The following is a 14,326-nucleotide window of genomic DNA, read 5'->3' as shown; positions in this document are numbered from 1 at the left end:
GGAAAAGAAATAGTAAACAGAATTACATGCAAGTCAATTGTTTGGTTTCGCACAGATTTGCAACTGGACCATCACATTCTGCGGCTTGTAGCTTCAGACCTTGGCTTTTCGAAGGGAAATGGGGATGAGACCAGTATAGATATGTAAAATCAGTATCTTACGTGGCTTCTACCTGAAACTAAAGCTTACCCAGGAGATCATGGCCAAGGGTTCATTGAAAACTCAGTGCCATGTTTGCTTAGTTTTGATCCCATGTCCACCTCAAATCAAAACAATTCCTAGATCCCTTATAACTGTATTTCATGGTATCCAAAAAACTCAACTAGAAATTGTTACGGAAACTGGAATGTTAAGAAACACAGTGCCTTTACACACCTACAGAGCAAGAGTTAATCTAAAGAGCATCAGCTAGAGACACAAAATAACGTGCAGTGCTGTTCTCAAGTATGTAAATGTATGCAAAAAGGGATTTTATTTCATTCATCCAGTCCTTATGAAAATTCTGTCCTGCCTGCATTCTGCGTTATGGGATTTTGTTGGGATTTATTAGTACTCCTACCTCTCAAAGTGTTCGCTAAGTCAGTAAAAGGGCATTGCTCTGACTCTAAGGAGATCCAGCCTAGTTTCCTGATTGGCATTCATCTTTTCTAGGTCTGGCTTCTGGAGATGAATGCAAACCCAGCATTGCATACCAACTGCGAAGTCTTGAGAGACATCATCCCAACTGTAGTCTACGAGAGTCTTGGTAAGTGAACAAGTCGCAGGGTGGCCAGCAGCAGAAAATCATATCACTCCATTGCTGGTCAGAGGAAAGACTCCTGTTTATATCAGTTGTAGGTCCAAAACAGCCTTTCAATAAAGATGTCTCACTGCTGAGTTTATAAGCAATTTGGAAGGCACTGAAAATTCTAATCCACGCAGACCTAGAAAAGCGATGGTCTTTTTAGCCATGCACCCATTAGAAAGAAAGAAGTGGTTAATTTTTTTTTGTTATAATTATTTTTAGGAATGTTTTCTTATATATTCATGTAGACAAGGCTAGAACTTAATACGTGACCCTATAAACTGCGCCTGCACATTTTTCTCATGCCTGTTGTTCTGAATGTGCAGGAATTTAAGTTGGTTTTTACAGCGTGCCTTACACAGCCGTGGCAGTGCTTAAATGCCAGCGTATCCCACTGTACTTCGCAAATATAGCTGACAACTGTTACCTGAGCTGTACAAAGACTGGAAAAAACCCTTACGTAGTCTGATATACATTAACTAGAACTGCTCCTGCCTGGAGGACCAAAATCTCTTCCACGCCTGATTTTCTGTGCTATCACTGTATGTGTAAGGAGAAGTAGTAAAGGGGGAGTCTATGTCTGCATGAAGGGTATTAGCAATACCCTGCTTACCCTTACTTTCATAGATACAGTTACCTCCCTGTGCGTATGTATGTGTATTCGGGGGTGTGTTCATATTCTGTATTGCATTGTAAGCAGTTTTACAATACTTTTCCTACCGATTTCCTGAAATGTTTCTGGTGGAGCTGAAGCTGGCTGAAGTGAATGCAAGAAAAGTGTGGTGTTTGGGGTTTTTTTTTTTTTTCAATTGTCTTAATAGCGATAGTCCACGGAGGTCACAGATCACAGGTTGGAAACCACTTCCCCTCCCCAGCCCTCATCCTTCCCACGCACACAGCTGCTTTGTGCATACACATGACAGCTTGGGTGTATTTTAGCGTCAGAGTGTTTAGTAACTGCATCTTCTTTTCTAGATTTGGTTCTCGAGGTTTTCAACAAGTGCCTCAAAGGCCAGAGTGTTTTGCCTTTAGACACACTTTGCCATTTTGTGCTTCTCTATCACGAGGATGCTGCAGACCTTGGCCAGAAACAACCCTGGAAGCTCAGAACCGGCCTGCGTACAGGCCGATTGCTGCGGCCACAAACAGGCAGTACCAGCCGCGTCGGTCAGAGCCCTGCCAAAGTGCTGGAGAAGTCTTCCAAGAAGCTTGGTTGCTCTAGAAAAAAGGTTGCCTTGTTGTCCAGAAAGAATTGTCAACAAACTGTCCTAACTACACCGCACGCGCAGCTCTTCGACCATCATGGAAAATCCCTCTGAACCACTACAGAGCAAGCAGGCTTTCACAAGTTCAGGAGACGTGAAAAGAAAATAAAAGCTAGACTCGTATGTGCTGTCCATGTCCGGCTCATTTTCATCTTACATAAACAAACAGGTATCAACTTCAACTGGAAAACCAGTAACTGTTTCTTTAAGTTCTTAGTTCTTCTGCAGAAAGCTTTAACCAGCCAGCCAGAAATTATAGGGAAGTTACAGAAAATGAGACAACTGTTACCACATTAAAACTCATCCCTTTTAAAAACAACGTCGATCTGACCAGTGCAATCCAGAAACAGGCCAAACTTCCTTCATACATACAAAGTCCTTACACAAAAAGGCAGAGAGAGAGGCTGCAAAGACTAAACCGAAGGCTTAACAGTGGAAATCCCCCACTTTGTCCCATCATCCGTAGCTGGACGTCCAGCTCCCTCACTCATTAGATCCTCTGTGCCTTGCTCGTTTAACCTGGCTATATTAAGGCTCTCTTTCATTTTTCATTTGGTTGAGGTGACAGCCAAGCAGCAGCACATACTTATCGTATCAGGCCCCCATCTCGGCAGGAAACAATGACGCTTGGGGGACCAGGGAGACGGGGAGGAAGGGAGAGAGGGTTAAAACCAACAGGAAACGCTTCTACATCTCAGACGCTGCTGCTTCTAACCCCAGAGGAATTTAAATGAGCAGTAAGTTGAAGGGTACGTGCGTGTTTCCTTCCCCTCCTGCGCTTACTCTAATTGACCGTAGTTCAGGCGCATTCATGTGATCTTGTGATGCAGCATCAGTTCGAAGCAAGCATCTGTGGACGGGGGAGCCAGTGACCGAGCATGGGATGCTGCAGCCTGAGCGCCAGGCAGGCTGGGTCTGCAGGAACAGGCCAGGATGAGGTGGAGCTACTGAAGACAGTCAGGACCAGGTAGGTAGCAATTTTGGGGGCATGTGAAAAAACCCAGTCAGCTCCACGCAAACAGAAAGACATTTGGTGCTTGAGACAAACTCAGTGGCTGTATTTGCTTTCCAAATATGACTCCCTTAAAGGAAAAGCTTGCTCTTCTTCCCTTTTTCTAGCCAGAATTTACAGTAACGCTAAGTGTCAGACTCACTTAATCTTCTAACTAGAGCCTGCTTACTTCTCCTCAATATGTCCCCCCAGGTGTGACAGTCTTTTAAGATAGAGGGTCAGCATTTGAGAAACCGAAGGTGGAAACATTCCTTCCTGCCATGGATGTAACTCTCTCTGTTTTGGGCGGGCAATCACAACCAACTCCTGGGGCTCTGGCAAGCACGGCTCATGTTAGGTCAGAAATAGTTGTTTTCAGTCAGACTGTCAGAGAGAGATCGGAGGCCTGAAAAGAAGCTCAGGAGGCCTTTAGTCCTGCTTCCACCTCTGGAGCAGCCTCAGCTCTTCCTAAATCTTGCTTGACAGATGCTTGTCTAACCTGTCCTTGAAAACCTCCAGTGATGAAGGTTCTGCAATGTCCCAGGCAAGCCATTGTTTCTTCCTAATAGCTAACCTTTAATGCAGGTAAGGCCATTGTCTTGATCTTACGCACCACAGACAAAAAGAAAAAATTGGTCCCCTCCTCTTTCTAGAGGTCTTTTACATACGTGAAGACTGTTACCAACGCAGTATTCTTTACTTCAGGCCAAGTGTTGAGCTACGTTATACGTTTCCTTCCATAATTTCACCATATTACAAGAAATGGTGTTATTCCTTCCTTGTCCATTAAAGCAGGCACACTGAAAGTGCCTTCATCACCCCTGCACTCTTTTCTATGTAATGTCAGTGGAAAATTAGGAGTCTAAGTGCTCTGTTGAGTTTAGGACCTAGTCTCTGCTTAACGTGAGGGGACATTTAGTGGTATGTTCTCCAAAAGTTCAGGTGTGCTATTCCCTGACATGCCTGCTTTCTGATTCTGCATCTGCCGCATTTTTTTTCCTAGAGTTCACTGAGCTGTTTCCAACCAATATTCCTGCCGAAAATAGCATATTCTAAAATACACCAAATTTATGCCAGAAATCCATAGATTTGTCTACTCGCTGAGCATTAATCTCTCTCTCTCTTTGAAAAAATGCAACACATATAAGTGCTTTTCTATGCCTTTCCATATTCTCTTCCATTTCAGAAAGTGGTCCAACTCAGAAGGCCAGAGTGAGGCATCCCTCCATCCTAAGGACCCTGCAATCCTGGCAGAAACAGAAGATGTGAGTATGAGCAGGGTCACGCAAGCAAAGACTTGTATGTAGAATCAAGGAAGAAATCAGAGGCCTATTTATCTCACCCACCATCACATTATCCTGATGCGTTATCCCATTACAGTAAAGTGCCAGAGGCTATGACATGTCCTCTGTTTTGAAAGCAAGTGACCAACAGTTCTCTCTGTTTTGAGGCCCAGGCGCAGTTTTTCAGCTTTTGTTCTACAATTTCACATGCAAGGAAGTTTGTCATCACAAGTCAGTTTTGAATTTTTTCCTGGCATGAAGTTTTATCACCACTGTTGAGGGAAGACGGTCAGAGAGAGGGGAAGGGGTTTAGGCAAATTCACATATATGGTCAACATCCCAATCTCCCACCATCTGGGCTGCAAAACCACCCCTTCTCTCTTTTAGCCAGTGTTATAAATCTTTATTGTTTGGCTTTCGTTTCCATTTTTCCACCTCTACTTGTCTTACTTTACAGGATATTCCTGGTAAGATTACCAGAAGAAATGCATGCTAATGTTTGTTTGTTTCAGACAGAAGTACTGTGGGGAAGAACGCGGGAGGAGCTAGTGGACTTGTTGATCACACAGCCTATCAGCGGCTGGGAAGGGATGAATATCCACTCTCTTGGGGAAATTATTTGGTCCTCCCTGGTTTTTCTGAGAAGTTATTGCATGGAGGTAATCATCTTCTTACTATAAGCACTGATTAATACCCAAGGGATAAGGTGGAGGTAAATTTGGATTTCATACAGCCTGTCCAAATAACTGTCAAATCCCAGGGCTTGACTAAAGCTACAATTTGTCCTGCCCTTTGTTTTCAAGAGTTAATGCTAATATGTTCAACTTTTTTCACCAGTGCCAGCAAAAGCTGAATGGATTTCATAGCCACTTCCTTGAGCAGCATGAATCTTTGCATTCATCCCCCAGGGGAAAAAACAGGGGGTTTTGTCAGAAGTTTCTTGTATACTTTTCCCCAAAGAGATAAGGACTCGTTATTATGGTTGCAAATTTGTTTGTGTAACGATCAAGCCCTCTCCACAGGTACTGGGGGCGACTGGTAAAAGTGTGATTGCCATTATCTTGGTTTGGATGAGGTCAGAAGAGGGAAATGAGATCTCGTCTAACTTTGCCATGGATTCACGCCTCTAACTGCACATCACTGTTTATCTGGCTGTCTACACACGAGTAAAACCACCCTGTCTCACTGGAATGCCATGGCCTGGCTTACTCGGGCTCAGAGAGCACATAGAGACTATTTAAGGAAAGATGATATAAAATTACAAAGTACTGACATAAAGCTTCAGTCAAACTGTGACCTAGTGCAAGACAGTCCAGCAGTTAAACACCGCTCGTTCCTAGTTACCATCTAGTCACTAAGCATGACAGCCTATCAGCACTCTGTACGCGCGTTAAGTACTGCATCAGCAGAAAGGAAGGGAAGGGGAAGAGCTTTGAAGAAATATAATTTCCTTTTTTAAAAAAAAACTGGAAACATTTTGGAGGAAAGATATAATTGATAGGAGATGTGTGAATGCTACCTTGTGCTGTCCTCCTTCCACTTGCTGATTCTTTCAGTGGATCGTACAAAGAAGGCATTTGTTTATGAGGTAAAGCACAAGAATCCTTTTGTGTCTGTTGTATCCACGTTCATATTCAAGATTTCCTAAATACCTCTTTGCTCATAGCTCTAGCATGTACATGGCAAAAAGAGTACCCACCTTTGGTGCCCTGCCAAGAGGAAGGCTCAGGATGGAGCAAACATTTGCAGGTCCCATCAGCCGAGACAGAGACACTTCACCGAGTTCAGGGGAGCTTTGGCATGTTTTCTAGCACAGTAGCTCACAATTCTCCATTTTTTCAGCTTACTTTGAACAGGGAAGGGAGTCTGCTCCAGGGATTGAAAAGGAGGTGCCAGTTTCTATTTATATGCCTACTTCTAGGATCTATAATGTTAGCTGGCCTCTTACCACTTAATCTGTTTACCTGGGGAGAGGGACTGCAACTCCGTAGGAGTGAGCTAAGTGAACAAGGCATCAACCAGGAGGTGTCGAAAGAAGGTCGTAAGAACAGACATGGTGTACCAAGGAGAGACATAATCCAGAATCCATAGCCGCCTTCAGCACAGCAATGTCTCCTGGTGGCTGTCTTTGGTATATGTCTGTGCATCCTAAATGTGAGAAAAAAAGAGAGCCAAACTGGGAAACTTCGTCACTACAGAAAGAAGGTCCTTGATCTGTGTAACATTGGAGTCGATAAAAATCTTAAGTCCCTCCATCAGTTAGGATTGGCGGTGTAAGAGGACACGGAAAAGAAATCATCACTTTGTGAAATACAGCATCCAAAATGCAAACTAGGGCCTCTTTGTCCTGAACATGAGTGTAGTCTTCTAGTCTTCTAGCATGGTTTGGGGCGTGGGGCAGGAATTAAAGAGGGGGAGGCTGCAAGGCAGATGAAATTCCATCTAGTTCATACAAAATACTTTTCAACACCAGCCTTGGACTATCGGTGGAGCTCACCCCTATATCTCAGAGCACTTTATGAAGGGGGACAGTCATTTTACAGGTAGGGAAACATGAATAACCCCTCGATTTCCTATGTCTTCAGACAATGAGCTGAATGTCATCCCACACAGACTTCCGTAAAGTCAAAGGTTCGAAGGATGGGAAATTCTTTAGCCTGGCTTGCAGAAAAGCATTCCGCTGTACATCAGAGGGACCGCAGTGGGACGCAGAGAGTTTGTTGTTACCAACCAATTTCTAACACAATTCCCCACCCTACCAGGGTCTCCTTCCTCTTGCTGGGATGCGTCTGAGAGAGATTGCGAGTGCAATCAGCCACACATTTGAAATTTCTGGTAAGCCTGTTCTGCAGTTCCTGAAGGGGCCTGTGATAGTCACAAAGCAGTGATACCCATGCTCTAGCCTTCAAGGACTGGCCTACGTGGCTAGAAGATGAGAGGGGCTATGCAGCCGTGAGGAGGTCTATTGAAGAAGGGACATGCCTCCTCTCCAACATTCAGCCATGCTGGAGAATATGCCATGCCTTTCTGGACTGGAATCTCACATGCAGCGTATGCTATAGTTGCACAGAGGGATGAGACATAGCTAGATGGAAGGAATTCAGAATCTTAGCTTTTACAGGTAGACACAACTGCTGCACAGCCTTAAACCAAGGATGCCTTAGGGTTAACCAGAATTCCTCACGTGCAAGGCAATATAAATTATAGGTTCCCCTTTACTCTAATTCTCTACTTAAACTAAACAGGAGGCAAATGCTGATGTCTGCATTTAGAACAAGGAAGCTACCCAATTGTGCCAGTGCCAACCCAGTACCTGCCATCAAGAACAACGCAAGACAGACACGAGCTTGTTTCATCATGAGGTATCAAAGCACAGGTGGAATGTGACTATAGAGATAATGACAGAGTGGAGGGGCAGCACACAGAACTCACCCACTAGGCTCAAAGGCAGATCGCAACCACCCGTCCTCAGACCCAGGGCCTGTATGTTTCTTTGCACAGGGTCCATGATAGAATCCAGGCTCATCTGCTGCCAGAATTCAGCTGACTTCAACATGTGGGTTCACCACCTCCAGCACCAAATCAAGATGGCAAACGCTCACTGCCCAGCCTGTCCCAACAATAATATCTCTTTTCTGGTGAGTCAATGCAGAAGAGATGTGAAGGGAATGGGATGAAAATAGGAAACTGTGGCAGCTTTGAAAGTGGACAGGGTTTTTCAGGGATTTTTAGAATGCAGGCTGGAAATGAGCAGTAGTGTTACTTGAGGATGCTGTTCTAGGCTGTGGCAAGTGAACTTGCTACATGCAAATTTGCAACTGCTACTCTATGCTCAAGAGAGATTTTAGAAAAATTACTGGTCGTTTTTGTTCCTGGGATGTAACTACTCGACCGGTAAAAAAAATTACATTTCCTTTCAGTTACAGTCACAAAATAAAGACTTTTTGATACATGCTGACTGTCGCACAAGCGACACACTGCACGCTGCAACATCCACAAGGGTCACAAGATGGCAGGATTACACTGCCACTGGCAACACCCGCACAGCTGTGCCTTGGGGAATTCACATACAGCAACGCAAGGAGTCCTCCCGAAGCTTTTGCCCATGTCGTGGTACGCTCAGATTCCTAAAGGGTAAAAGTCAACTGGAAAGCCAGCTTGTCATTCCCCGCTCCCCAGTGCTATTTACTAACAGTTCTGCTAAGGTTGCCCCCTTTTTAAACATCCACTCTGCTCGTCCTTGATGCCACCCCTGGAAACATTCCAGGTCAGGTTGGACGGGGCTCTGAGCAACCTGATCTAGTTGAAGATGTCCCTGCCCACGGCAGGGGGGTTGGACCTTTAGAGGTCCCTTCCAACCCAAACTATTCTATGATTCTAGCATGGCACAGACTTTAGGGCAACACTGTACCTTAGTTGTGTCTAACAGCATGCTTGTCTTCAGTTTGGGGGAAGAAAGTGCAACCCAGACTGCCCATCCTTAAGAGCTGCTGATTTCTGATGTTCCCTACGGTTCAGGTAATTGTTTGTAGCTAGTGCATACAAGCTGATGTTACAGGAGTGAGCTTACAGGGTGGTCCTGCTGTAAGGATGCAATATAGATTGCCGCAATCCACCCAGGACTCAGCCCAGCCATGCACACCGTCAGCCCGCATCGAACCCCGGTCCCCTGTTAGCTGGACAGCACCGCTTTGAAGGAAAGTATCCCCCAATAAAGGGACTTGAATGCCAAGCCCAAAGTGCTTTGAACTAAGATGAAATTCGAACTCAAATCAAGCCAGTGTCTCAGACAACCTCTTCTGAGAGGGAGAAGGAAAATGAGACCTTTCCCTTTTAATAGCTAAAGCTGTTTGGTTGTCTCACCTGCTGCTCATGAAACGACAGTACACATGATTTAGTTCAAGTAGGTAGGAAACCTACAGCTAACTAGGAACTTCATCATGGGTTTCCCGATTTCCAAGCATATATATATCCTAAATACCTTTCTTTTACCACCCTATAACCCTGAAAAACATCATACTTGTAGTTTTAGCTCATCTTGCTCTGTCCCCCAAAAAATGAAGGTGCCGTGTGACGAACAGTGGAAGAAAAGGGAGCTGATGAGACATCTGCTGTGTAACACCATTCTGAAGTGGGAAGGACAACCTATTCAGCATCTGGGAAGGATACAGTATTTGACCACGGTGCAAGTGGCTAGTGGCTGCATGGGGGTAACGTACAATGTATACCACTCTGACATGCGGGTGGCTTTAAAAAGACGGGAACCAGTGAAAGTTTGGGCTCACATGGAACTGGTGCTTAAAGAAAAGGAAAGAAGAAAAGAAAAAAAAAAAGGCTAATTATGTCAAAGTCCCACAGTATTAAAGAGACAAAAGGAAACGCAGTTGTATTTCTGAAAGCTGCTTCTGACAACGTGTCCAAACAGTTGCACTCAACTTCCGAGGGAGTAGAGCTGGGGGGGATAGTCCACCCCTTTCCAATCACACAGCAAGATCAACATTTTCTAAACGTTTCCTTGCAGATGTGTGCCTGACCTATTCTAAAAAAAAAAACCCTCACCATTTTGTGATATCCCATCAGCTTTCTAAGCAATGAATATCCAACCTGAGTAAGAAATACAAAGTATAGTATCCGTGGCTGCGCAGGAGCAACGGGGTGCTGCAGACAGTTCCGAGTTTTGGTGTATTGTCAGTCATTAAACTTCATATTCTGCCTTTGTCTGAGATGGATCCACTGAGTGGAAGTTATTGAACGTTTTTGCTGTCTCTAAGATGCCTCTTTTCCACAGGACTCTGAGGAAAGACTGCTGATCCTGTTTCCAGAAGATCTGCTTTTCCTCTCTGTGGATGAGGACAGAACTGCAATCACGTACAAGGTAACAGGAAAACCTGGTCAAATTTTAAGTGAAGAACTAAAAAGAGCTGGAGCTAGTGAGCAGCACCGGGTGATGAAAATGTCTGAATAGCAAGGAGAAAAGGGAGGAGCCAAAGGAAAAGCACCTTTTTTCTTTTCTTCTTTGAAGGGAAAACTCCCCCTAACTGGAATCCAGGCAAAGGAGAAATCTGCTATGCTGGGCAGGTTACAGTTTGAAATTACAGGTACGTAACTGAAAAAGAAAGATGAGAGCTATGAAACACGGGAGGTTCTGTCTGAACATGGGGAAACAGTTTTTTACTGTGAGGGTGACTGAGCACTGGGACAGGTTGCTCAAAGAGGTTGGGGAATCTCCAACCTTGGAGATACTCAGAAGCTGTCTGGACATGGTCCTGGGCAACCGGTTCTGGGTGGCCCTACTTGAGCAGGAGCATTGGACCAGGGTGACCTCTGGAGGTCCCTTCCAACCTCAACCATTCTGTGATTCTAATGAGAAACTGAGCAACACTGGTGCTCAGGCTTGCCTTGAGGATGGGTTATCTTGTGAAGTTGTCTTCCCACAAGGGATAGTCTGTGACTTTCCTTGCTATAGGCTAATAAACTGTGTCATGGCAAACTTTGCACACTTCTCCATCACTAAACTGTTCCCTGCTAATGCCTTGCAGGAAGCCTGACAGAACCAATCCTTATCACCTGTTCCACAGCAGAGGACTATGAAAAATGCGTCTTCTACCTACAGAAGGTATTTTTCAGAGAACTTTACTGCAGCAATATCTCTTTTCAAGCCTGGGACTTTCCCAGCCATAGATTCATCTAAGATCTATCATCCTCCCAACTTTTCTTCTCCTTTTCCACAAAAAACTCACCTGAGTAGAGAGTTGTCTTCACGCCTATCTTTCTCCTGATAAGACTCATCCATTTGGCCAGTAAAATATCAGTGGATATTTAAAAAAAGAAAAACACTCTGTCAGCAGGGGTTGAATTTGGGTCCTCTTAGGCAAAACACCTACCTATTCTAGGATTGAAAGACTGATACCTAAGCACTCAACTTTCACTGATTTCAATGGAAATTACATACTGAAGTAAGCAGAACTACTGAGGGGAGGAGGCAGGCCATTGGGCTCTATTTCATGAAGCTGGAGAGACACATTATGTCACACTACCTCCTAAAATACCCATGATTGCACTACCAGCTTATGACCTGGTTCCCTGGAAGTTAAGCCCGTGTAAACAGGAGTTCGTTCCAAGTAGGTCCTTCAAAATAGGACCTTATCAGGTTCTAGTTTTCCGAGTCAATCATTTTTTGTTGGCCAGCACATATAGCACACCCTACACAGTGGATAACCCTATCTTGGCTCAGAGGAGAGAAAGGTGAATCAGGAGTGGATGCTTTAAAAGCAGAAGAGATGTTGGGCTCTGAGTATTTATTAATCAATATGGCTATTCTATAGTTGAGCGTGGCTATGTTTATCTAGTGTGTAAATTCTCGGCAGAGTTAGGATATTCACGTGATGAAAATATCTTCCAGCCAGAGAAAATCGTTGATCCTCTGACTCTCCAGCCACCACCAATCATCCCTAAGAAATCCCGGCAGCATCAGTAGGACATTAGCATGCAATGACAAGAAGGAGGTATGCTGAATACGATCCCAACAGACACTGAAGAAGCTGCAAGAATGAGTAAGAATAGACTGGAAATGGGAAACCAAGCTGCCTTCAGACTGAGAGGTGAATAATGGTCTGCACAGGAACTATTCTCCACTGGCTGCTGTTTTGAATGGGCCATTGCAATCAGTGTAGGATCTTGTGATTCTGATCTCAGCTGTACATATGCCTCAAGGAGAAATCTTCTTCAATTTTCTTACTATATTTATTGCCTGTTTCTTATCAGAAAAAGAAACATTGTAAAATACTGTGTAAATACTACAAATAAAACCCATTCACCTGAGCCTAAACCATGTGTAGAAAGCAGCATTCAGGTAGCTGTTGGTTTGGAGAGCCATTGCCTTCCTTTGAAATGGCAGGCATAGTGCAATTCTTGATGGTGAACAGCCCCTTTTCTATGGCTTTTCTTCCCTGCCCAAATCAAGAAGAAATGTTAATCCTGGAAGTTTTCACAGACCAAAAATTGTTTCCCCGAATACTCATTGTTGTCTTCTACCCTCCGAGAAGAACAAACCAAAAACCTCCAGGTTGAATCAAATCTATTAATTTTGACGATTTCAAAGTATTTAATTTGGATTTTGAACACCTTAAGAATTTTTCCCCCGCTTTACATATATGTAGCACTGAAGAAGAAGCATTGCTACGAACGAAAACAACCAAGCATTTAATTTCAAACAGTTCTCAGTTACCTGTAGGTTAATCATCCAGGCTGCATCCATGATATAGCTGCAAAGTCACCTGAACAAGCTTTGCGTGGTCCCACGGTCCCTGATCTATCCCAATTTTTCCTTTATGCAGCCTATGCTGGCCACGTGTAAATCAAGAAAACAGACAGCTACGTGTACTGGAAAAAAAAATTCAAAAATTTTAGAAGGGGAAAAAAAAAATCTAACAAAGGTGTGACCACAAGCACCATAAATTATGAGTCTCTTTTCCTGAAGCTTTTAAGAACTGAACACCTCTGCCGGGTTGGGCTGAAACTAGGCAATAAGTTGAAAAGTTGTTTGGGAAAACAGGTGTGTAACCACACAATTGCTTAATTTCCCTTCCCTTGGGAAAGGAGACAAAAAGAATTAAGGACAGGAAGTCCCGTGAAAATATTGTTTTACCTTCTTCAGTTTCAAAACACTAATAATTTGCAGGAATCATGCGCAGACGTGGTAGCATAACAAAACACTGTCTGCACATACCCTTAGTTGCCTTCTGTTGGAGCAAAACCTCTAGCACGAGAAAAGCTGTTTCTATACCTCAAGCATTTCTCTTATCCTCTTATCCTTGTGAAAGTTACTCTTTCGCTCTTTTGTGCGGCTAAAAGATGAAGAAATCCCCAGAGCTCACGGGGGCCCCAAACACCCGTGATCATTATTTATGTATGTAAGCGAATGACTATATAAAAGGGTATCGCCTTAATTCTCCTAACTGCTACCCTGCATTTCCTAAAACTGTGTGGGAAGGTCTTTCTCTGAATCTGAACAACAAGCCACTTCTAAGCATCAAACATTGTTTTAATCAGAGTTTAAAACTTTGTGTTAAGAGTGTGAAGTTTCATAAACATTTACACATAGAGAAAATCCTGAAGAACTGTAGATCCAGAAGATTTTTTTTTTTATTGAACTTTTGGAGAAGGTGCACAAAAACAAAGATGGAAAGATAACGCCTCTCCTCTGCTAGGTGCCATTCCCCTGCCCTGAAATTTTGCGGTCATACCTTTTTCATTTTAGAAGGCAAACTTTGAGAACACAGATCCAGATCAGAAGCACAAAACGCTAAATGGCAACACTGGATGTGGCATCAGGAAATCAACGTACATTACTCGGAGAAAAGCTGCCAAAGTTGGTTCTGACTTCAGAGCTAGGTCACTGGAAGATCCCAGAACTCGCAGCAATCGGAGGTTCCCCTCCTGAAGGCCGGTTTCAATTCTCAGTATGCCAGCCACTTCCCCCAGCAGGCAAGGGAGCCTCAGGCACGGCAAAGTGGTGTCAGCTTCTAAGAAATCACAAACCATGTTATATTAGTAGCTTCTTGAAATTTGTCAATGGTGTTCCTTTCTAAGTATTATTAAAGCACATGTGCTAAAAGAGCTGGCTCTTAAGATGGTGAAAGATTTTGCTGACCGGGTCTGAGACACTCGGCACACCCTGGCAGTGTGAGGCTGTCTCAAGTAGAACGGAAAGCCGAACGAAAAGGCACGCTTCTCAGCATGTAGGAGACTTCTTCCAGCTCTGTTGTATAAACAGAATTGTTCAGAAATTTCTTAGTTAAGCGCTATCCGCTTTTCAGAGTCCTCACTCATATGTAGGCTGCAGCGGGACACATCTGTGTGCAACACTGTTTTTATCTACCATTTCCTCAACAAACAAAGGCAACAGCGCTGGCTGCACGACAGAGGTTAACGGCCAGGCAAAGCCTGTGAAATGCTCTCACAGTTGATCGCAGAGCCCTCCGGGTCCGGGAGCAGGCAGCCT

The 14,326-nt window shown here is 44.0% G+C and overlaps 2 protein-coding genes across 2 annotated transcripts in view; both read left to right on the top strand.

Moving 5' to 3' along the window:
• The window catches only part of TTLL10 (tubulin tyrosine ligase-like family, member 10), a 33,425-nt gene extending 31,322 nt beyond the window's left edge, over positions 1 to 2,103 (top strand). Inside the window, exons 10-11 of the mRNA XM_009325265.1 lie at positions 652 to 745; positions 1,760 to 2,103. Of these exons, the coding sequence (XP_009323540.1) occupies positions 652 to 745; positions 1,760 to 2,103 (438 nt within the window). The remainder of the gene's footprint in view (positions 1 to 651; positions 746 to 1,759) is intronic.
• An 824-nt stretch (positions 2,104 to 2,927) lies between these two features.
• LOC103918025 lies at positions 2,928 to 13,765 on the top strand. Its single transcript, XM_009325264.1, has 11 exons — positions 2,928 to 3,016; positions 4,227 to 4,305; positions 4,836 to 4,982; positions 5,825 to 5,911; positions 7,086 to 7,158; positions 7,825 to 7,961; positions 9,387 to 9,533; positions 10,112 to 10,198; positions 10,346 to 10,421; positions 10,863 to 10,939; positions 13,583 to 13,765. The coding sequence occupies exons 1-11, from the start codon at positions 2,928 to 2,930 to the stop codon at positions 13,763 to 13,765; spliced, it is 1,182 nt and encodes a 393-aa protein (XP_009323539.1).
• Positions 13,766 to 14,326: the final 561 nt, after the last annotated feature.

This window comes from Pygoscelis adeliae, unplaced genomic scaffold, assembly GCF_000699105.1.
Source record: "Pygoscelis adeliae isolate BGI_AS28 unplaced genomic scaffold, ASM69910v1 Scaffold36, whole genome shotgun sequence".
NCBI classification, from domain to species: domain Eukaryota; kingdom Metazoa; phylum Chordata; class Aves; order Sphenisciformes; family Spheniscidae; genus Pygoscelis; species Pygoscelis adeliae.
The sequence above is the reverse complement of the archived record's forward strand: the minus strand, read 5'-3'. Positions and strand labels throughout refer to the sequence as shown.